The 22,030-nt window shown below is 58.8% G+C and overlaps 1 protein-coding gene across 7 annotated transcripts in view; it reads left to right on the forward strand.

Moving 5' to 3' along the window:
* Positions 1 to 22,030, forward strand: part of RBPMS (RNA binding protein, mRNA processing factor) — a 171,575-nt gene that overhangs the window by 143,930 nt on the left and 5,615 nt on the right. The window contains exons 6-9 of one of the 7 annotated variants that reach the window (XR_007918158.2): positions 4,286 to 4,416; positions 13,995 to 14,129; positions 15,415 to 15,484; positions 21,869 to 21,968. Coding sequence is in view for 3 of the 7 variants with exons in the window: in XM_051842627.2 (XP_051698587.1) it covers positions 4,286 to 4,416; positions 6,876 to 7,007 (263 nt within the window). In the remaining 4 variants the exon portion in view is untranslated. Of the gene's footprint in view, positions 1 to 4,285; positions 4,417 to 6,875; positions 7,120 to 13,994; positions 14,130 to 15,414; positions 15,485 to 21,868; positions 21,973 to 22,030 lie in introns of those variants that run through there. The other 6 variants (XR_007918159.2, XR_007918161.2, XR_007918162.2 and 3 more) reach the window with 6 other exon arrangements.

The following is a 22,030-nucleotide window of genomic DNA, read 5'->3' on the forward strand; positions in this document are numbered from 1 at the left end:
ATTTGTTTATCTTGTTTCAAAATTGATTTTTTTTTCTGTGTAAAAATGGAATTTTTCATTGTGTTTTGACCTTAAATGTCATGGTTGCTATTTTTCCTGAATGAATCCATTTACCAGACAAGCTGTCCTGGAAGACTCCCTAAGTTTATTCTAGAAAGTTCAGTGGACAGAAAGCTAGAGATGAAGACCACCGGTGTTCTAGGGGGTCTGTGAAACCATCACCCCCCACCCGAGGGAGAGCGGGGCTGGGCACTGGTAAGCAGAGTAGGGGCTTTTGGGGTCCAGCAGGCAACTCCTGCCATCGGGCAGGTGCAGTGCAGCGGTACATGGACATGGCAATCTTCAAATCAGGGCATGGGGCCGGGCTCCCCTGGGAGTGGCTTCTAAGAGGCCTCCTGAGGTTCGGTCAGGTGAAAGGAAGCAGCAGCAGCCGCCCCGGGCAGAGAGAGCGGTGTGGTGTGTGACCAGGGGACACCTGGAAGTGGCAGAGACCGAGCCTAGATCATGAGGGGAGGACAAGGGCCGTGACAAGTGCAACTCAACTGTCCGGAGAGCAAGGGAACGTCACAGAAGGCTGTATGGGAAGGTGACGTGACTGAACTGTGTGTTTTAAATGTTCTCTTCGGGGCCACCGGCGCTGTGGCATAGTGGGCTAAGCCTCTGCTCCAGCGCCAGTGTCCCTTATGGGCTCTGGTTCGTGTCCCAGCTGCTCTTCTGATCCAGCTCTCTGCTATGGCCTGGGAAAGCAGCAGAAGATGGCCCAAGTGCTTAGGCCCCTGCACCATGTGGGAGACCCGGAAGAAACTCTTGGCTCCTGGCTTTGGATCAGTCCATCTCTGGCCATTGCTGTCATTTGGGGAGTGAACAAGTAGATGGTTCACTCTGTCTCGCCCTCTGTCTCTCTGTAACTCTGCCCCTCAAATAAATACCCCCCCCAAATCGTTCTCTTGGCTTCAATGTGGCAGCCAGGATTCCTTTTAGTGTGTGTGTCCAAAAAAGAGACACAGAGAAAGAGATCTTCTTCTCTGGTTTACAATGAGAATGGCCTCAATGGCTAGGGCTGGGCTGGAGGAAGTCAGGAGCCAGGAGCTTCGGCCAGCTCTGCCATGTGGGTAGAGGGGCCCAAGCACTTGGGCCATCATCAGCTGCTTTCCCAGGCCATCAGCAGGGAGCTGGATCAGAAGTGGAGTAGCCGGGACTCGAACCTGCGCCCATATAGGATGCCAGCACCGTACGTGGTGTCTTAACCCTCCTTGCCAAGGTGCCAGCCCAAGGAGGACCCTTGAGTAGCCTTTTCAGTGATCGAGTAGTGGGTGGAGGTCATAGTGAATGGTGGGATAGATTGGGCAGGACGCTGGCGGAAGGTTGCACATGAAGGAGAAGGGGTGACTGCCGGCCAGGTGTGTGGGACTGGGGCAGCTGTGCATGGCACCGTCTACTGAAATCCGGACCCTGGCAGGACAGGCGCGGAAGGGGCTGGGTCAGTACAGAACACTTCAGGCGGCACTTTCTAGGAGACAGACGACATTAAGTCAGACACGGTCTCCGTTCTCCTCGGGCTTGCGGCATGCAAGTGCGTTCGGGACTTTGCTCATCCCTGCGTCTCCAAGTTGTCGCTGAGAATGCCGCGTCCCTGTCTCTGTTTCGCTGTGCCCTTAGCCTGGAAGCGGCACCTACAGTGGCAGGGCCCACCAGGCCATCTTTCCCAGCTCAGGAGGGACCCCCCTCCCTCCCCCTAGGATGCCTTGTCAAAGAGGCTGGAGGTGGAAGCTTCTAGGCCTGGTTTTTCGGAGTGCATTCTCATGCGAGGAAAAAGGCCTATTCAGATGTACACTGGGGCTGTGGACAACAGTATCCTCAGAAGGCGCAGAGGGAGCCTGGCTGTGGCCAGGCTAGGGCACTGGGAAAGGATTTCGGGCTCCTCTGCAGGGTGGGATTAACCCTGACAGACAGAGGGGCCTGGGCCCCTTGATCTGCCCTCTTGCCTGCCTCACTCTGGGTGGTCAAGAGCCCGCCTTTGTCCACAAGAATCCTCCCCCTCCCTGGCTCCAGTTCCCCCTAGCAGCTCTTGCCCCTGCCTTGTCAGCCGAGAGCAGGGTGGGCAGTGAGTGACTCCGGGGGTGTGGGGGCCGCGCCGCTCCCCTGTGCTTACAGCCCACTCCTCCAGCCTCGTGTGCATCACCAACCAAAAAAGAGCTCATTGTGCCAAGGCCCACCCTGCTTAAAGCCTCTCTCTCTCTCTCATTCTCTCATTCTCTCATTCCCTCTCTCCCTCTCCTCTTCCCTTCCCCCTCCCCCACCTCTACCACTCGAATACATAAATAACTTTAAAAAAAAAAAGGCTATACCGAGGGATTTCGCAAGTGTGCTCTCACCCCCGTCTCCTCGAGGCCTGTGCTCCACTCCCACTCGGCCTCTGTTCCTTGAGCAACTTTGCGTCTGGCAAGTCTCAAAGGAAGTTTCTTCTGGACTGGCCTTTGTGCACGTGTCTCTGAGCATGGTAAACCCAGTGGGAGCTATTGCTTGGGGATGAAAATGTAGGAAGGACTGGCAGTTATCAGTCGCAGCAATCAGCCTGATTTATCTTATCTGTTATTCATTGCTTTAGGGCCAGATAGCATAAGGGACATACTCAAGTCGTTTTGTAAGCCTTCTGAAGGAAGCCCCTCCGCGGGTCAGGTCCGCAGGTTGCGCACTGGCAGGCTACGGGCCACACACGTGCCCCTGAAGATCTTGGATCAGCTGTGTGTAGCAGGCACCGGGCCGGCGTGGACTAGAGAATTGTCTCAAGCTGGGGCTTGAGACGCTCTTGACTTTTAAAAAAGGGCTCAGAACATCTTAAAATAGTCTGGTAGCTAAAATAACAACAACAGCAGCAGTAATAGCTCGCCATTCCTGAGAATGGCTGTTTGTTTAAAATCCAAGGCACTGGGTCTGGCAGGGGTTAGTTTCCACTAGCTGGGCTCCCACAAGAGTTTCCCTAATGGGAATCAGATGGCCTCGTCATGACCGGAAACACGGGGGTCTGGTAGGCGTGCTCAGCCCCTCAGCGAGGACCGCGGGTGCTGTGGGCTGCACCTGCACAGCCTGGGACCCTGCAGCAGGTGGTGTGGGCCTGGTCGTCAGATGTGCTCGGTCCACTCCTGTGGCCTGCTGGCTCCAGCCCCGGCCCTAGGCAGAGGGGGTGTGTTTGACTGCCTCGTGGCGAGGAGATGTGTGTGAGATCATGTTGTGCCCCGGGAGGGAAGGCGAGGTGAATTCACCTGCTGAATGGACTCGCCCCCGCCAAGCAGCCCCGTGCCCCAGCAGCTGGCTCTCCCCAGCCCCCCCTCCCTTGTTAGGGGGACCCTGCCGAGCCCCCGAGTTTCCGAGGGAGACGGCAGCCCTGAAACGGCTGCCCAGGTGCTGGGGAGGAGCGAAGCGGCGCTGTTTTAGCCGTGGCTCACGAATGACTTTGCCCAGTCTCCTTTCCCTGCCTCCCTCGGCAGTCCCGGGGAGCGTCCTTGGTTTCGGATTTTGACAGGTGATAAAAGCACATCTCCAGATTGCTGCTCCGCGGGCTCCAAATCCCTCGCTATCGACCGCCGGTCTTTTTGCCGCGGTGGAGGGGCTCCCTCGCGGGTTTGCCATTACTCTTAATGGATTGCCCCCCGATACGGGGTGAGGCGCCGGCCCTTGCCCCGAGCTCTGGCAAACTGCAGCTTGACCTGACTGCAGCTGGAGCTGCAGGAAAACATTTAGCCCCGGCAGTTGGCAACATACATCACTCTTTTCCCTGGAAAATGCAGTCGGTGGAAACGGCAGCTGCAAACCCTGTTCGGCTTCGTTACAGACACTCACGGCTGTTCACGTCCACGCTCTGGATTCTTACCGGAGATGCCTTGTGGCTACAGCGTTGGGCCAGGTGCTCTGTAGCGGGCTCTCCCCATGCCGACTCGACTCTCTTCTCCCTGGAGAGAGCCGCATTTGAGTTTGCGTGGGACCATTCCTACAGTATGTGGGCTCCCCAGCAGCAGCTGGCAAGACGTCAGAGTGTCCGAGTGGGCCCAGGCCAGTTCCGGGCCTGATTCTCAGAGGGTCCAGCGGGCTGGCGGTGCTGGCTGCCCCCCGCCATGTGCCTAGTTCTGTGTCTGCCACTCCCTGCCTTGGAGTCCAGGGAACCGAAGCCACTGGTTGTTCAGGCCTGAGAGTGATCCGGCTTCCGGCGCTGCCCGGGACTCGGGGTTGCGGGTGTGGGGTTTTCTGGTTTGAAAGCACTAACTCTTCCCTTATTCTTTTCTTGCAGATGAGCTCACAGTGCCTGCACTTTACCCCAGTAGCCCTGAAGTGTGGGCCCCGTACCCTCTGTACCCAGCGGAGTTAGCGCCTGCTCTACCTCCTCCTGCTTTCACCTATCCCGCTTCACTGCATGCCCAGGTAATCGATACCCATCGGCCACGACTTCACTCCGCCCGTCACCAGTCCTTTCCAACCTGGTCCCTCCCGGAGCACACCGTACCACTAACACCTATCCGGCTAACAGATCCACCTTCAAGAGATTAACGACCCCCCCTACTCCCCTAAATCCGGCTGGCACTGCCCAGGACTGATGAGGACGGTCTGAGAGCAATGATCACCCACTGCCTGATGTTTGTCCCCAAACAACACCTCTCTGCCCCCTTCGTGACCTCACCCTCATGGCACACACGAGAGCGCGGGGCAGCGTCACCTCCCCAGCTGCCAGCTAGCCAGGGGGCGTCACCGGACCATAGATGCGTGTGCCTTGCCGGGTGGCAGGAGGGCTGTGTGTGTGTGTGTGTGCGCGTGCGTGCGTGTGTGTGTGTCTCAAGGTTTCCGCTTCCTGCTCCATGAGAGCGTGTGCCCCGGGGGAAGACTGCGCTGTCTTCTGTGCGTCCCAGGAAAGGTTCCCATTTTGCAGGAAACCCCACAGGAGAGGCCCCGTGTGTTGTCTAGAACGTAAGGACAGGTTAGGGCGGAGTCCTCCTGTCCGGCTCTTCTCTCAGCTAAGAATAGCCCGAGTCTGAGAAACAAACTCCCGTGTCTCTGCTCAAAGATGACCGTCCACACACTGGCGCTCCCTCTCCCCAGGGGGACAAGGTTTTCTTTTAGTGGCAGTAATAGTGATCCAGGTTAAGGTTCCACCTTTGGGAATAAAAACCACTCAGTGTCTGGCCTGCAGAGAGTGACGCTTGATAGCAAATAAGCAGACGGGATGTAAATGTCCTTTGTCCTACTGCGTGTGCCAATCAGCCTGGACAGGTGGGGGAGGGCGTTGTTTGTTTTTCTTAGGGCTTGTTTATAAGACTGCATGAGGTAAGCAGCTTCCCAGAACCCTCTTCCTCCCGACTTAATACTCTCTTGATGACGGCAGCGAGGGTCCCTGCCAGGCGGCCTCGCGCCGTGCGTCAGCTGAGTTGTGGGTGCTCTGGGCAGGTGCAGGCTGCTCTCCCAGTGCCTCAAGCACCTTACAGGTCAGCTCCAAAGACGAGCCCTCGGCGCTTGGGCCCCCCAGCAGCCAGCCTTCGGAGGAGGAGGTAGAGCGTGGCATGAGTAGTGGGGATTAAAAAAAAAAAAACAAAAAACAAAAAAAAAGACAGTGGTAGTGAGAGTGCCTGGTGCAGAGGAGAGCAAAGATCCGCTGTAGCTTTCGCTCTCCGTCCCATGTCAGTGCTTGATGCAATCCTCAGAGACTGGCAAGTTATGTGGGGCGGGGGGCACAGCACGGAAATCCAGGGTTCTCTCTTGCACCAGGTGCCCGCTGTGTTGGCAGTGAGCTGCGTCCTTCTTTGTGGGTGACCTGAAGCAGCCACGGGAGCCCCTCTTGTGTGTCTCCCAGTGCCCCAGCTGTGAGCGGTGTGTCTCCTCTCCTCTTGCCAGGCTGCCCAGAGCCTGCTCAGTTGGCCATTAAGGCCCATGTCAGTGAGCACCGTGAAGCAGCGCGCGCTGCCTTGGTCTCGTGGACATCCATGGTCACCTAGAGCAGAGCCTTCCTCCGTGACCCTGGGGAATTGAGAGTGGACAGCGCCCAAGAGCCGTGGGGGGGGTGGGGGGGGGGCTTTGGGCCAGACAGCTGCATTCCTGTAACACGTGCAGTCCGAGGGGCTGTGGGGGTGCCCGGGGCCATTTCGAGGAGGGGTGAGGAGAGGCAGGGCCACGCTTAGTCCGCGGCAGCGCCCTTCCCTGTGAGTTCCTCCTGGAGACGTGCCCAGCCCGGCGTCCACTTGGCTCTGCCACGTCAGCCCTAGCTTTGGTGGAACCCTCGTCCAGGAGCAGTGAGCCGCACGTGTCGAAGCCCACTCCTTGCTCAGAGCCGTCCTTGGCGCACTCCTGGACCCTGCACGTTCATAAACGTACCTGTCCGTCTCGGGAATCTTAGCGGGAACTGGCAGAGGCCGTACAGAGCAGCTGGCCTTGACCCACTTTGCAGATGAGGAGACAGACCTGCGAAGACGGAAAGCGTTTTCCCAGAGTCGCACGTGGCTCCCCCGAGGCTGTGGCCAGCTCAGTGGACTCGCGGGCCTGGCTCTGGCCATCGGAGGTGCTGGCTCGCCAGAGACGTCTCTTTAATGGCGTTTTGGAAAGGCCTCACTCCGGTGCTCCTTGGACCTTGTCTTTAAGTAGATGAGAAGCCAGTAAGAAGAGACTTGGAGGCCATGACAAGGGGCGCAGCACCTAACCGGCACCAGGAGGGCCTTGGGAGAATACAGTCAAGTAGGGCAGAGTGGGGAAGCCCCCAGAAATGAGCCTCTCCCCTTAGTGGAGCGTTGCGTTTTTGTTTTGGAAATCTTATGTCTTGGGAGACGCTTTTAAATGCTTTTGCTTTCCTTGGCCATGTTGTGCGCTGTTTTGAGACCTGGATTTTTTTTTTCTTCTAGTGTTTCTCTCCTGAGGCAAAGCCCAACACTCCTGTGTTTTGTCCACTTCTCCAGCAAATTAGATTTGTCTCTGGGAATGTGTTTGTAACATGCCAGCCTACCGCAGACCAGCAGAGGGAGCTCCCGTGTTGAATCTGTTTGTTAGCTGTCCCCCTCCCCGTCCCCCGCCCCCACCCCTTGCAAAAACTATTTCTTGGCAACCTTTGAGAGATTTCAATAAAAATTTTAATCAGAGCAAAAATGATCTGAAGTGGACTGCAGCGTTTTGTTTTCATGGTGACGCATGAAGGTGTTCGTTTGCGACGGAGATGTTGGGAGAGCTGGGTCCAGGTCACTAAGTATGTGTGACGTCGGACGAGGACTCGGAAGGAGGCCCCGGGGAGACCCGGCGGCAGGGCTGCTTGTGTCGACCTGGGTGCCTGAGCCTCCAGGACCCAGGTGTTAGAAGATCCGGCCTCCGGCCTGCGTGGGTCACCGGCGTCTACCAGGAGCCCCCCAGCTGCAGCAGTGACGTGGAAGCGCGTGTGGAAGACATGGATGCGTTTTCCCCTTCTGGCCGCCGGGACCCAGGGGGCAGCAGTTGTCACTGCAGAGGAGTCGGGCCATACTCCTAGTTGTGCCCCAGCTTCACCCAGGGGCCAGAAACCCCTCCCGTCTCCCAGCCGTCGATGAAGAGGCTTCGTGGCCGTCCAGTCTCTCTTGTGGCAAGCGCAGCATGAGGCCACGCAGACTGTAAGCCCCAGGACCGCCTTACACTTGAGAGGAGAGAGCCACCCTGTGCGACGGACGTCAGACTTCCCAGAAGATCATGCATAGCTTTAGAAGCCATCAGAGCCACCGGGTCTGGAGTTGACTACACAGAACAAGCGAGCCGCCATGGAGCAGAGGGGACGGCGCCACCCGTGGCCTCCTGTGGGCACAGGCAGAGACGCTCTGAGGGGGCCACACAGCTGTTCCTGCCCGCACCCCTTCTCATAGCCCTGAGTGTGGACTCTTCTGCTCTCGGTCCTGTCGCCGACGGGCCAGAGGACCGCGTCAGGAAGGGCACCTTTCCAGAAAGAGCACTCCGTGTGTGCCCGGCTGCGGTCAGGGGCTTGCCGTGCAGGTAAGTAGGACAGAGAGAGGAAATCCTGCTCCCCCGTCTCCCCCAGTGGCCTCCGTGGCCCTGGCTGCTGGCAGTTCCCTTCCGAGTTCCTCAGAGATGGGATTGCGACGCGTCGCCTGGACCCAGCCGCGGGCTCTGCGGTCTTGACCCAGACTTCCTGGGAGGCGCCCCTCGGGACCTCCCCTGCGGCACACCGTGGACAAATTCTGAAGTTCAGCTGCAACACAAACCCAGCAGTGGACCGCAGGGAAGGAGATGGCGATGGGGGACCGGCCCAGGGCTGCCTCTGCCGCACACGGCTCCCCCTGATGACTGGATTTTTCCACATGTGAAGATTTATTTATTTATTTATTTGAAAGTCAGAGTTATACAGAGAGAAGAGAGAGAGGTCCTCCACCCAATGGTTCACTCCCCGATTGGCCGCAACAGCCGGAGCTGTGCCGATCCGAAGCCAGGAGCCAGGAGCTTCCTCCGGATCTCCCACACGGGTTCAGGGACCCAAGGACTTGGGCCGTCTTCTACTGCCTTCCCAGGCCATAGCAGAGAGCTGGATCGGAAGAGGAGCAGCCGGGACTAGAACTGGTGCCCATATGGGATGTTGGCGCCTCAGGCCAGGGCGTTAACCTGCTGAGCCACAGTGCCAGCCCTCTTCCACATGTTTTTAAAAACCAAATTTTATTAACACTTCAGAGATCTCTCAGTATGCACTGTAGAGGATACAAAGATTAAAAAAATAATTAGAAGGCCAGTGTTTCTGGCTTGGTGTGGGGTGTGTCCCGAGTCCCCCGTGGTAAGCAGCTGTGGTCCTCCTGCCCAGGGCACAGTGGGATTTACTGCAGAGCTGGCCCTGGAATGGGGACCATGAGCAAGCTCTGTGGCCCCAGCAGTGAAGGCAGAGTCGGGAGATTCTGGTGGTTTGCATCACGCCTTGGCCTTGGCCTTGGCCTTCCTGGGCCTGGGTCTCCCAAAGCTGTACCATCTTCTCCCGGATCTGGGCTGTGACACTGCATAAGCCCTGCCGTGTGAGAAGGCTTTGGGGGCTGCTGGGCCCGGGGCTTGGAGTTGTTCTCAGACGTTCCGTCTGTCCCCACAGAGCACCAGGCTTGCCTGCCCAGCCTTTCTAGAAGATGAGGCCGGAGTGACAGCGAGTCCCTCCCGAGAGTCAGGGTGACGCCCCTCCCAGGCTTCCTCCTCGGGCGCCTGCACCCTGAGATGCTGCCTGGGGCTGCCTGGGGCCACGCGGGCTTCAGGAAAACGGGGTGAAGATTCCTCCTGGAAGACACTTAGCAGGCACCTGCCACTCAGGAAGGGCACTCGGCCTGCGGAGGAGTGTGTGAACTTCCAGGAAGGAGCTACAGGCCCAGGACCAAGCTGAGCCGTGGCCAGGAGACGGGGGGTGTCCGGCACATTCTGAGCACGCCGTGGGGGCTGCAGTCCTCAGGCCTGCTGTTGGAGCCCCAGAGCGTCCCATACGGGGCAGGCAGGGGGCTGCAAGGAACGAGTGAACAAGCCAGGGGCAAGCAAGGAAGAAGGGGCGTGGCCTCTGCAGCTTGTGCCCATGCGCCGAGAACTGGTTCCCCACAGGGAGCCTGCCAGAAGCAAGCCTCTCGCTGACCAGAAAGGCATCAAGAGTGGGAAACCACTGAGATCGCAGGGAGACGGCCTGGGCCCCAGGCGCTGCTTCACACGGACCTGCCCGACCCTGAACTTGGTGGCTGCTGCCTTATCTTATTCTATCAGAAGCTGGAGCAGAGGAACACCCTCAGGTCACCCAGCCCACGGCCCTGCTGCTCAGATTCCACCCAGCCTCCCTCCGAGGCAGAGGTTACAGCTGTGTCCCCCCCGCCCCCAGTCCTGACTGACACCCAGGGGTCCCGCCTGGGCCTGGCAGACTGCCTCCCTGATCGCCTCTCCAGCCCTGCCGCAGGGACAGTGGGAGACCGCGTGCGCCCCATGAGGAGCAGCCCCAAATCATCCGCCCATGGCTGCTAGGGACCACGGCTCCCTGCCCGGGCCCCAAACCCTCCCTTACTGGGCAGCGGGAGGCAGCAGATGGTGTTGAGAAAGCAGAATCCGTGGGGGGTGTGGCCCTGGCCAGGCGCAGACTTCCTGCAGGTCATTGTGGTGGGGGGGGCGGAGATCAGGCAAGCACTCAGCCCAGGGGTCTCCTCCCAAACAGGGCACAGCGCCCGTGCCTTCACTGCCTCCCAGATGGCCAGTGTGTTCCTCTCTGTATGAGGCTGACCCCCCGGGTCCAGTGTGCATTTCCCCTGATCTCGTGAGCAGTAAGCGCCAGCCAGCAGCCCTGAACGTGGGGCGCACCTGCAGGTGGGATCCGTAACCCACGGGCGGTCTGCAGAGGGGCTGCCGCCTCGCTGGGACTTGGTGAACTGGATTTCAGTGGCAGCTTGCACCTGCCCTGCTCAACGTGAGGTTTTTGACAAGCCCTTCTTGAACCTCCTTGAGTCTTTATCCTTATCATTGAGGGGCAAGAGGGAAGCCCTATTTTAGGGGGATATTTTGAGGCACAGAGCAACACTTGGCGCACCGTGGTGATGGCCTGGCTGGCTGTACTCCCCCGGCTTCCCCAGCCCCTGAGACCCAAGTGAGGGAGTTTGAGGGCCCAGCCGGGGCAGGAATGGCCCGAGGCCGTGCCGTGGCCCCTGCAGCTGGCCAGCTGGCCATCCGCCCTCTGAGCCCAGGCACAGATGTCACCCAGAAAACTTGAGTGCTGTGAACACGGCACCAAGTTGGCAAAGCAACTTTGGGAGTAGAAGCACGACGTCTTCCAAGGAGAAAGTGAACTTTTCTCCTTGAAGAAAACCGGTTGTGACAGGGGGAAAAAGTGAAATCTGCTCCGAATGAGGTCATGTTTTATTCAGGATTCGGCTGCCAGTGGGGCCCAGTGACAGGACGGGGAAGTGGGGCGCCCCCAGCCTCCAGCCTCACGCGCTGCGCCACGAAGCCCCACTCGCTTCACTGGGCCCGGCTCCTGGGGACCGCTAATGGCCCTTGATAGCAAATGTGGTTAAAAATTAACAGACCGACGGAATTAAATATGGATGGCGAGCAGCCACGGCCCACTTCATCTGACACAGGGCGTTATACGCCCGGCCACCCCCGGCCCCAGTGCGTCCTGAGCAGCCTCCCAGCTGTCGTAGCGTATTTCTCATGCCCGCTTGGAAGCCAGGGCCTGCATGGGGGCTCAGGACAGGCAGGCAAGGAGGCCAGTGGCCTGGGAGAGACAGGTGACCCCGAAGGCTGGTGCCCAACCCAGGCCAGCCCGCCCTGGTCTTCTGAGGCGTCGGGGGTCCTGGGACCATGCCCTTGTGACTTTGTCCCTGCCTGGGTCCCAGCCCTTGGCCAAGGTGGGACAACCCTCCACCCCCCCTTCCACCACCCTTCTGGCCACAGGGGTGGCTGAGGTGGCACGATTAACCTCTGGCCCCTGTCACCTTAATCCTGACATTTTGCCAAGACAAGAGTGATTTACGTAGGTTGTGCTGGGCCAGGGAGATGGGATGCCAGACTTTTCTGCCCTGTGGCTGCCGAGGTAGAGCTCGCGCCACCAGCTCGGCAGGTGGAGAGGAAGGGCGCCGGTCGCCGGCTGGTGTTCTCCCTGTTTGGGTGACTGCTTGACCAGCGACAGGGAGAGTCGTCACTCCGGGCAGCCCGTCCCCGGTGCTGTGAAGGGGCCTCTGTCTGTGTTGCGGATCAGCACTGCAGGCTCTTGGGTGACTTTGGAGTGTCTTGGAGCAGAGGATGCTCCCGGCTCTGCACTGCCGCAGGGCCACGCACCTGTACTTGGTGCTGATCCCCATCGGGAGGTCCCTAGGTGCGCGTGAGTGGAGGCAGGGCTGACTGTGGCTAACTCACTGTGTGCATGGCTCCCTGGGGAAGACCCCCACGGGGGCACTCGGCTCCATCCTGGCTGCTGTGATGGGAACCTGCTTAAGACTCCATGCCTTAAAAATGGGTTGGTCTATCGCTTGCACAAAACACCTGCTCGGCTTACTGTCTCGTTCCAAGAGGGAGAGCTTCGCTCTCAGCGTGGTGCTGGGGAAATCTGACTTTGGATGCAGACCCGCATGAGGAGAAGTCAGAGGTCAGCATGCTCCCGGGGAAGTCGGATGCCACTTGGCATAGCTCAGCCTCTTGCCTCTGGGCCTTCCCCAGAAACCTTTCTGGACCCCCACTGGCATCCATAGCTGGTCCACACTAGAAGATTCTGTGGCAAGATACACTTGGGAAACCCAGGGCTGCTTCAGGCCGGGCAAGTTTCTTTACCGTGGAATGCACGGAGCCTTTGCGTGCTGGCGTGCGGCGCGTCTGCAGAGGCCACAGGTGCCTTCCCACTTGACTTCCGCCTCCATGACCCCGGCTTCTGGCCCCGCCTTTGGAAGCCGTCAAGAGTAGCATCTGTCACCGAGTGTGTGCATCACAGCCCCCCGGAGGACACGTCACAATGCAGACTGCTGCAGTTCTCGCAAGTTCCTTGGTGACGGATGGTCCAGGTCCCACACTTGGAGAACCAGCTCTCCTGTCCCTTTATTCCACTGGGGGGGGGGGGGGGATGACCAAACCGAAGGGTCATCCCCGACAGTAGAGACCCTTCACTGAGCCAGGTGCCTGGTGAGCCCTGGCCATGGCCGTATTCCTGAGGGTGAGGGATGAGTGGGCTGTGTCGTGGCGTGGCCGGGGAGACGAGGCAGGGTCTGCTGTCCCTGGCAGCACTGTTGGGAGAGGAAGCTCTGTCTGTGTTGTCATCCTCGGGGCCTCGTCGCCCTCGGCTCCAGCTGGACGGGCATGGGCGTCGTGTGCGGCTTGCCTCTCACATACTTTAGGTTTGCTTTAGGTTTGCTCCGAGTGCTTTCTGGTCTTTCCTGGTGCTCTCCTCCTGTCCAGTCTGTTCCCACGCCAAGATGGTGGAGGTGTCCAGTGTTGCCTTCCAGGGGTACTGTGTATCTGAAAAGAACATTCTGGAAGAAGCACAGCGGTGGACTGGCCCTGGGTCGGGCATTGGAGCAGTAGTGGCTCTGCCATTACTGTGAGCTCCAGGGGAGGGGAGGCCAGGGGTTTCCACGGCGCTGCCTCCCGTGTCCCTCTCCGGGTGCAGCACTCGCCGTGGTCTCCCGCTGCTTGGCAGGGTCTGTTTTGGGTGAATACATGAGTCGTCTTCATAAAGTTCATGGAAAAATGAGAAAGGAATATTAGGGGAGAAACGTCACTGAATTCGGGTTTTGGGGTTCTTTTTTACACCAAGATTATCTTACCTTTAATTCTGTGTTCTGTGGATGTTTTGAAGAACCCTCATACGACGTCAGGTTCTTGTGAGAACTTGAGAAGCCCCTGGGCATCCTATTTGAGGTTGGCACATGCGTGCGTGTGCGTGTGTGTGTGAGAGAGAGAGAGCACAGGGCGTTTTTCTACAGACAGGATGAAGAAATGCAAAGGACCGTTATCTTAATGGAAGGCCAGCCCTTATTACGTCGTTCAGATGAGTAGACTTAAACCCTGCTGAACGCCATGGCTCCAGGGAGTCTGGAGAGACCCCTGGGTTTCTCTGGTTCAAGCAGCCCGAGTCAGCCAAGGGCACACCCTCCCCTCACCTCAGCACAGAGGCCCTGGGCCCAGGGCTGCAAGGGGAGGCTGCCCTGGTGTCCGTGGACACCTGGTTGGCAGGCACGGTAGCATGGGGCAGACGAGTGATGTGTTTGAGGGCTGTCAGTGCCCCCGGCTGCCACCCCCACCCCACCTGGCTCTGGGTGCCTGCCTGCAGGAGGCAGGTATGGCCAAATAGGAACCAGGCCCCTGAGCCATGGAGAGGCAGGTGGCCCCAGGGTCACCGTCCCCGGGGGCAGACCGTGCCGCCTACCCCTCGGCTCTCCTCCCCAGCCAGCCTCCCTCCTGTGTCTCCTCTCCACACCACCGCCCCGGGCAGCACCTGCCGCCACCCCCGCAATCCACTCTGCCCCTGGTGCACACAGACCCATGCCCCTCCGCTGTGTGTTTAGGTTCTCAGCCCCCCACCGGCCCCGGGGGCTCTGTGCCCCTGGCCTGGCCTTTACCACCTGTCTCAGGAAGGCAGCTCCAACCCTGCCCTGTGCTTAGTGAGCAAGTGGATCAGATGCACAAAGCCGTAGCCATGGGTAGGTACGCGTTTTTTCTTCATGCCTCTCTCTCTGTCTAATGCCCCCTTCCGCCCGCTCCCTCTCCTCTTCCAGACTCTCCCTCCCCTCCCCCTTCCTTTCCCACCCCTCTGCATCCCACACTTTCCTCCCCACCCCCCACGCCCCTCAGTTCCCAGAGGAGCGTGCTGTTGAGCCCCCCCTGCGTGGGAAGTGCTACCATGCCTTTGCCCGTTCTGCGGACACGAGCTTGGCTCTCGCCATCCTGGGGCTCCCTCAAGCCATCCCATCTGGTTCCTTGTAACAGCTGACGTGGTCCCCTGGGGAGACCTAATATACCGTTGGCCTCAGGTAGACTCCTGGGATAGGCAGAAGTTCAAAATGGGGCCTTGGTCCCTTTAAGCCGCCATTTCCAAAACAAAGCTGACACATCTGCCCCAGGTTGGGCCAGGCAGGTGGAGCAGCACTCCGTCCTGCTTTCGTGAGGCCCAACAACTCCGGTGTGTGTGGACCAGGGGCCATTGGCCAGGCAGACCACGTGGCCTCTCTCTGGGGCCCAGCGTCTCGGCATCCCGGCTTTGTGGGTCAAGTTAGCGGATCTCATGGAGCCTGGTCAACCTAGGCCTGGCCCAGCGGGCTGTGTGGCCACGGTCACTCGGAATACCCAGACTTCGGCCGATTTCCCCGCCTGGAGGATAGGAGCTCTCCGTGCATCCCTGCAGAGCCGCCGGGACATCTCCCTCTGTCCGAGGGCCCTGGGGCCAGGCTGCCACTGCCCACGGATGGCAGGTGCACGAGTGCTTAATAAACCCCCATCTGTTTGGGTTGTGTTTGGAGCAGTCCTCCCACTTTGCAAACCTTGGGGGAGAGATGGGGCTACAGGTCCTTCCCCTCAACACAGCCGAGGGTGTGGGGTGCCAGACACCCCAACAATGCCTGGAAGCTGGGCCCTTGTTCTAAAGAGAACAGCAGCGTCTCAGAAGCTCTGGCCAGGCCACTGGTGTGCGAGGGGTCGTGAATGCCCCTTCCTTCCAAAGCAGACGCACATGTCCACATCCTTCTCGGCCACTTCCTCCCCCTTGGGCCGCCCTAAGGTGAGTCTGCAGGGCAGGAGGGAGTTCCCTGGGCCACGGCCCGGCCTCATGGCACCTGTGAAACTTGCAAAGGAGGGCATGCGAGAGCCCCAGCACCCGGCTCTGGGAGAGAGGTCCACACAGGCCAGTGTCGGTGGTTCTGTCTGGAACTGGGAGGGGTGAGAGCGGCAGAGGGGCCCCGGCTCACGGCTTCTCCCCACCTGTCTCTGCAGATGCGCTGGCTCCCTCCCTCCGAGGCTACTTCTCAGGGCTGGAAGTCCCGTCAGTTCTGCTGAATACTGTGTGAGTACCTGGTTCCGCCAAGGAAGGGGCAGAGCACCTGCTCACGCTTGTCTTGGCTGCGCGAGCTGGGGGGTGGGGGGGACCGCCCCAGGGCAGTGCTGTCTTCTGAGGGAGTCTGGCTGTGGGACCCAGGGCGGCGTGAGCCACGGGGCTGTCTGAGTCTCCCTATAAGGGACCGGCTGCTGGCATTCCTCTTTGAAAAGGAAGTGGTCCATGCGTAAGTCATCCACTAAGGCGCATCATTTGCATGGAAGTTTGTTACGGGCATCTTAGAGAGGTGTGTCGGAATTAGCGTCCCTTGCACACACACTGTGATCAAAACCTGTCGTCTCCCCAGAGTGCCCGATTCTGTACCAAGGGCAGTGGACCACTTCAGTGTGCTTCCCTTACAGGGATCCAGTATCCTAAACTGGGATTTTGAGCCATTTTAGGCCCAATTTTATTTCAGTGAATCAATGCATTTTTTTTTTCCCTATACAAACGGGAAGTGCCTGCAATGCCTTTAGTAATTCAGTTTCTTGACCGAATTCCTGTTGAATACAAAGCACCATCACTCTGAACTCTAATTTGGTGGTGGTGGTGGGGTCCCAGCCAAAGTTAGGTTTTTTTGTTTGTTTGCTTAGATTTCTATTTATCTATTTGAGAGGTAGAGTTACAGAGAGAGACAGAGAGAAAGGTCTTCCTTCTGTTGGTTCACTCCCCAAATGGCCACAACAGCCAGAGCTGCATCGATCTGAAGCCAGGAGCCGGGAGCTTCTTCCTGGTTTCCCATGGGGTGCAGGGCCCAAGCACTTGGGCCATCCTCCACTGCACTCCCGGACCACAGCAGAGAGCTGGACTGGAAGAGGGGCAGCCGGTACTGGAACCAGCGTCCATATGGGATGCCGGTGCTGCAGGCGGAAGATTAACCTAGTGCGCCATAGCGCAGGCCCCCAAAATTAGGTTTTTAAAATGTTACAGTGCCACAGCCAGCATCTCCTGGTTCACATCATTCCTTCACAAAGCGCGAAGCAGAGTGAGAAGAGCAAAGCCGTCACAGCATTCCCGTGCAAGCGCTCAGGGGCCGGCACGCTGGCCAGCATGCACGCCCGGTGCTGGCCGTGGAGCCATGAGCCTCGTCCTGGACCGTGGGCTTTGTGCAGCCCAGGATTCCTCTCCCAAAGGCATGCTGCCTGTTGACCTGAAGTTTCCTTGGCACCAGGGCCCCTGCAGCCGAGCCCTGGTCAGGGCAGGCGCCTTAGTCCTGAAAGGAAGGGTCTCCTGGAACAGCGGGGAGCAGGGGCCGGCAGGAGGGCCTGGCAGAGCCGGCCGCTGGGGATTCTTCCTCAGATGGTGCTGATCAGAAGGTGTGTGTGGGGGCGGAGGGGAGCATTTCTGTACTTGGATGCATTAGAGTGGTGTCTGCTCCTCCCCTAACTCAGCATACTGAGTGTGGCTTTGGAGCACCAACCCTTAGGATAACTGTAGGCAGAGTGCCCAAGGTCAGGTTTATTTACCAAGATTCTCAACCCCTTTATTGCACTGCGCACGTCACGAAGTTTGAAGAGCAGGAGAGCTCTGGTGTGCAATGTTTCTCAGAGGTATCTGGGACCAGGACATCTTTTTTTTTTTTTAATTTTTTTTTTTTATCTTTTTGTTGTTGTTGTTGTTGACAGGCAGAGTGGACAGTGAGAGAGACAGACAGAGAGAAAGGTCTTCCTTTGCCGTTGGTTCACCCTCCAATGGCGCTGCGGCTGGCGCGCTGCAGCCGGCGCACCGCGCTGATCCGAAGGCAGGAGCCAGGTGCTTTTCCTGGTCTCCCATGGGGTGCAGGGCCCAAGCACTTGGGCCATCCTCCACTGCACTCCCTGGCCACAGCAGAGGGCTGGCCTGGAAGAGGGGCAACCGGGACAGAATCCGGCGCCCCGACCGGGACTAGAACCCGGTGTGCCGGCGCCGCCAGGCGGAGGATTAGCCTAGTGAGCCGCGGCGCTGGCTTTTTTTTTTTTTTTTTTTTTTTAAACAGAATCTTAAAAGACTGTTGTCTTCCGTAAAGCACGCTTTGGGAAACCATGCCCTAATCTTTAGCCAGAATTGTAAACCAGTGACCGCCACGCCATACAGAGTGGGTTCTTTCCTTGGGCTGCTTGGATTTGTTCCTTATTCTGAAGTTAGGCTGGGTGTGTGTCTCTAAGTGAAATGCTCGCGTCACTCGGGGCAGTTGTGTTTTAAGGCAGCCATCCACAGGAGACGCCTGGAACGTCTATTGTGCAAGATGTGAATGCTTGCTTTTTAGGACAGACCTTGCTACATCCCTCAAGTGCCACTTCGGGGTCTGTTAGGTCCCTGCTGCATGTCCATGTGCCCCTGGTTAGCATCAGGTTTGCTCTTCGTGAGCCAGTTAGTCCCTGGGAGCCTCTCCCTGTCGCCATGGTGACCTGGACCCAGCACTGCCCTCCAGCCACAGACAGCCCTGTTGGTGTGGACCCCACTCTGAGCACCTGGCCCCCAGCCCCACCCCTCGGGGCCATCGTGCACATCTCTGAGCCCGCAGAGTCTGCGAGGCTGGAGGTAGCTAGAAGAGACCGGGGAGCGCTGAAGCGCATGCGCGGCGGACTGCAGGTGCAGGCCTGGCAGGCACAGCCGCTGTGGAAGTCGGGAGCGGGTCTCAGAGCCCAGAGCTCACAGGCTGGCCCAGGGGGCAGAGGCCAGGGGGAGAGGAGGGCTCGGGAGGCTCAGGTGAGGCGGGAGCCAGCACAGGGCTCTAGTGAAGCTGGGAAGGGGCCAGAGAACCTAACCTGCACCTTGGCGAGGAGCAGTGGCACTGACCAGAGCAGGGGCTGTTTTCAGGCCCAAGGGAAGGCATCCATTATTTTTTTTTTAATTTATTTGAAAGAGTTACAGAGAGTGCAAGGCAGAGTGTGTGTGGGGGGGTGGTCTTCGATCCGCTGGTTCACTCCCCAAATGGCCTCAATGGCCGGAGCTGGACCAATCCAGTCCAGAGCCAGGAGCCAGGAGCTTCTTCCGGGTCTCCCACTTGGGTGCAGGGGCCCAAGGACTTGGGCCATCTTCTACTGCTTTCCCGGGCCACAGCAGAGAGCTGGGTCAGAAGTGGAGCGGCTGGGTCTCAAACTGGCACCCATATGGGATGCCGGCACTGCAGGCGGAGGCTTAACCTATTATGCCATAGCTCTGGGCCCGGGTGTCCATCTTGAGGCAGTTGCATGGGCTCCGGTAAGAGACCCCAGGCTTCTCTGTCGGCCCCCTGACTTTGTCCCAGGGTTCATCCTCCAGGAACCAGCAGGGTGGCAGCAGCCAGAGACTAGGGCCAGCAGTTGCTGCTCATGAAAACCGTCTGCCTCAGAGTACGTGATGCGCGCTGGGGCGAGCCATTTGTTCTGGGCCACCCGGGGCCAGGGCCAGACTCCTCCGCTGGCGTCCAGCGGGCGTGGAGCGGAGATGGCCTCACGTGCTGTTCACCCGGAGCTAGACCAGCTCAGGGTGGATCTGTCATTCCCACTCCTCTGGTCTCTTGGACCAAGTCCTGTCCAAGACAGCTAATAATCCAGGCTACGTAATCTTGGAGCAATGTAACTTAGAATTGGAAAACGGTGGTGCTGATGAGCTCATACAAACATCTGAGGCCACAGCGGGTCTGCGTGAAGGCAGCGCCCCTCCCCCACAGCACGTGAGGCCCTCCTCCTCCCGCCCTGGCAGGATGGTACCAGTCCCGGCACGGACGTGGAGAGTGGCAGCAAGGTCTGTGCAGGGGGCCGTCTGGCTGATGGAGGCCAGGAGCTGCACACTCGCTGACGGCACAGTGGCTCCCACGTGGGTGCAGGGGCCCAAGGACTTGGGCCGTCTGCAATGCATTTCCCAGACCCTTAGCAGGGAGCTGGATCGGAAGTGGAGCAGCCAGGACTCGAACTGGCGCCCATATGGGATGTGAGCACTGGAGGCGGCAGCTTTACCCGCTACGCCATAGTGCCGGCCCCTCAACTTTATAGAGGGGAGAGTTTGGGAGTTGGGTGGGTGTAGGAGGGGTGTTCTTTAAGTACTTGTGACATTTCTCTGGCCATGGAAACTGAGCACGTGTCCTCACAGCCTCAGACTTAGGGCTGGGCGAGAGGTGACATTGCTGGAATCCGAAGCCATGGATTCCGTCTGTTTTGCTTGGGGAGGAACACCTGGTATGTCTTTGGCTGTGGGTGCGAGTACCCCTGCAGCAGGGTCATGCTCAGGCGGTCCTGATGCTAGGCAGAGCCAGAGCTTCAGGCAGTCCCAGGCAGCTGCTGTGGCTCCTGCCATCTCCCCTGCCTTCTCCAAGAGGCCCACGGTCATGTTCTCCCCCAGAACCTAGGGTAGTGCTTATGAGAGACTGCTGCTCCCCTTTCTTCCGTAAACCGAGGTCTCCCTCTCACACGTGGGATAGTAACACAGTGGAGTTCGGTGAACAGCCGCTGGGTAACGGAGTAATAAACATTAACAAGTCAGGGAGCCATAAATGTTATGGGACCCAATAAAGCAAAGTGTGAGGATGAGGGCTGCAGGCCATGTGCAGAGCGGCGGGGCTCAGCCGGGAGACAAAGTGGAAGCTGTCCCAGCCTGGGGTTTCTTTGAGAGCAGACCCCACCGCAGTGAAGTTTGGAGGGAGAATTTAACTTCTCTTATCTCCGTCTCGGCTTCCTCTCTGCTGGGAGGCCTGTGGGCAGCCTGCTGTGGGGGTGGTCCTCTCGAAGCTGCCACCTGCCCCCCTGGGGACCGCCCTGCCAGGCACTGCTGTGAGCCCTGGGCCTGAGTAAGCTACACACAGGACGTGTCCACTGACAACACCAGCACCCAATGAGGCTTGCTTGACACCCCAACGCAGTAAGAGTTGGAGCCCCTGCTCCTGCCCCAACATGGCTGAGGGCCGTGCCAGGTCAGGAGCACCTGTCTAAGCCTCCGGTGGCAGCCCCTCACCTTCCCAGCCGCATGGGAGCATTCTGCATGAGGATTAAGATGAACACCATGGCAGGTGCATTTTCCCCGGGGAGTTAACCCCGGGGGCCGGTGCCAGGCCTCTCGCTGCCCGCCAGGTGAAGCCACTGTGCCGTCAGCGAGTGTGCATCAGGCTGGGAGCGGGGCCGAGCTCACGGGTTCCAACTGTAAAGACGCAGATCTGTGCTCCTGTCCCAAAGTAACTCCGCCCGCAAGGGGAACCTCGTCTCCTCGTCTGTTAATGGTTTCCTGGGGAAAGCCCTGTTTTCTCCTTAATCCTGGGGAGAGAGGCAGGCTCACCTGCCGAGGGGCGGCCCAGAGGCTGCGCCGCTGTGCTGGGTACCCGAAGGCCAGCGGCACCGGCGAGGGGCCCGGGAATCCCTGGGAAGGCACGGTGCCTGCAGGGGCAACATTAAAAATGGATGCCTTGCCAATCCCTGCGCCCTGGTCTTTCCAAGCCCTGAGAGCCTGGGGCTTGCAGATGGCTTGCCTGTGGGGTTTTGTGTTGGAGGAGCTCACAGCAAACCTGAGTCGTTGGTGTGAGTGGCAGCACCCGGATGCCGTTGCGCGGGCTGAGGCCGCTCCTGGGCCAGTTCTGATTCTGGATCTTGTGTGGCAGGGGCCCTGGGTGCCATGCCTTCCTCCTTAGGGCTTTTGGAGGGTCACAGGGTCTTTTTAAAAAATTTTAAGTAATTCTGTTAAGTTCTGTTTTTGTGTTCTAAGTTTATTTTGACATAAGTGAAAGGCAGAGAGCTTCTGTCCACTGGTTCATTCCCAAATGCCCACAACAGCCAGAGCTGGGCCAGGCTGAAGCCAGGAGCCAAGAGCTCCCTCAGGGTCTCCCATGTGGGTGGCAGGGGCCCAACTTCTTGAGCCATCACCTGCTGCCTCCCAGGGTGCATTAGCAATAAACTGGATCAGAAGTGGAGCTGGGGCTCAATCCCAAGCAGTGTCTTTATTAATTTCTCTTTATGTATTTGAAAGGCAGAGCAACAGGGAGCAAAAGACACTTCTACCTACTGGTTTATTCCCCAAATGTCCGCTGCAGCCAGGGCTGGGCCAGGCTGAAGCCAGTAGCCCAGAGTACCATCTGGGTCTCCCATGTGGCTGGCAGGGACCCAAGCACTTGAGCCATCGTCCTCTGCTTCCCAGGGTGCATTAGTGGGGAGCTGGACCAGAAGCAGAGGCGGGACTTGATCCCAGGCACCCCACTAAGATATGCAAGCGTCCCAACCCATAGCCTGCCCTACTGCCCCATGACGGGCGTCTTAACTGCTGCCCAACGCCCACCCTGTGCCGTCACTCTCAGGTGACAGTGCATCGTTGGCTCCCTGCCCTCGGAGCGGGCTGGTCCTCAAAGCCAGGGAGCCCAGCCATGCTGGAGGTTGCCGCACCGCTAATGGGTGATCTCTCTCTCCACCCCAGGTCCCAGGTGTGTGATGGCGGCTGCAATCTGTCTTGTGGGTTTTAATGCAATCTTCCATGGTGGTCACTGTGCTCCAGCTGTTCTGCAAAACTGGAGCGTGCCGGTGAGTTCCCAAGTTGCTGTGCAACCAAGCCTTCCAGAGCGGCCACAGGTCCCGGGAA

The sequence above is a fragment of the Oryctolagus cuniculus genome, chromosome 2, assembly GCF_964237555.1.
Source record: "Oryctolagus cuniculus chromosome 2, mOryCun1.1, whole genome shotgun sequence".
In the NCBI taxonomy this organism is placed as follows: Eukaryota; Metazoa; Chordata; class Mammalia; order Lagomorpha; family Leporidae; genus Oryctolagus; species Oryctolagus cuniculus.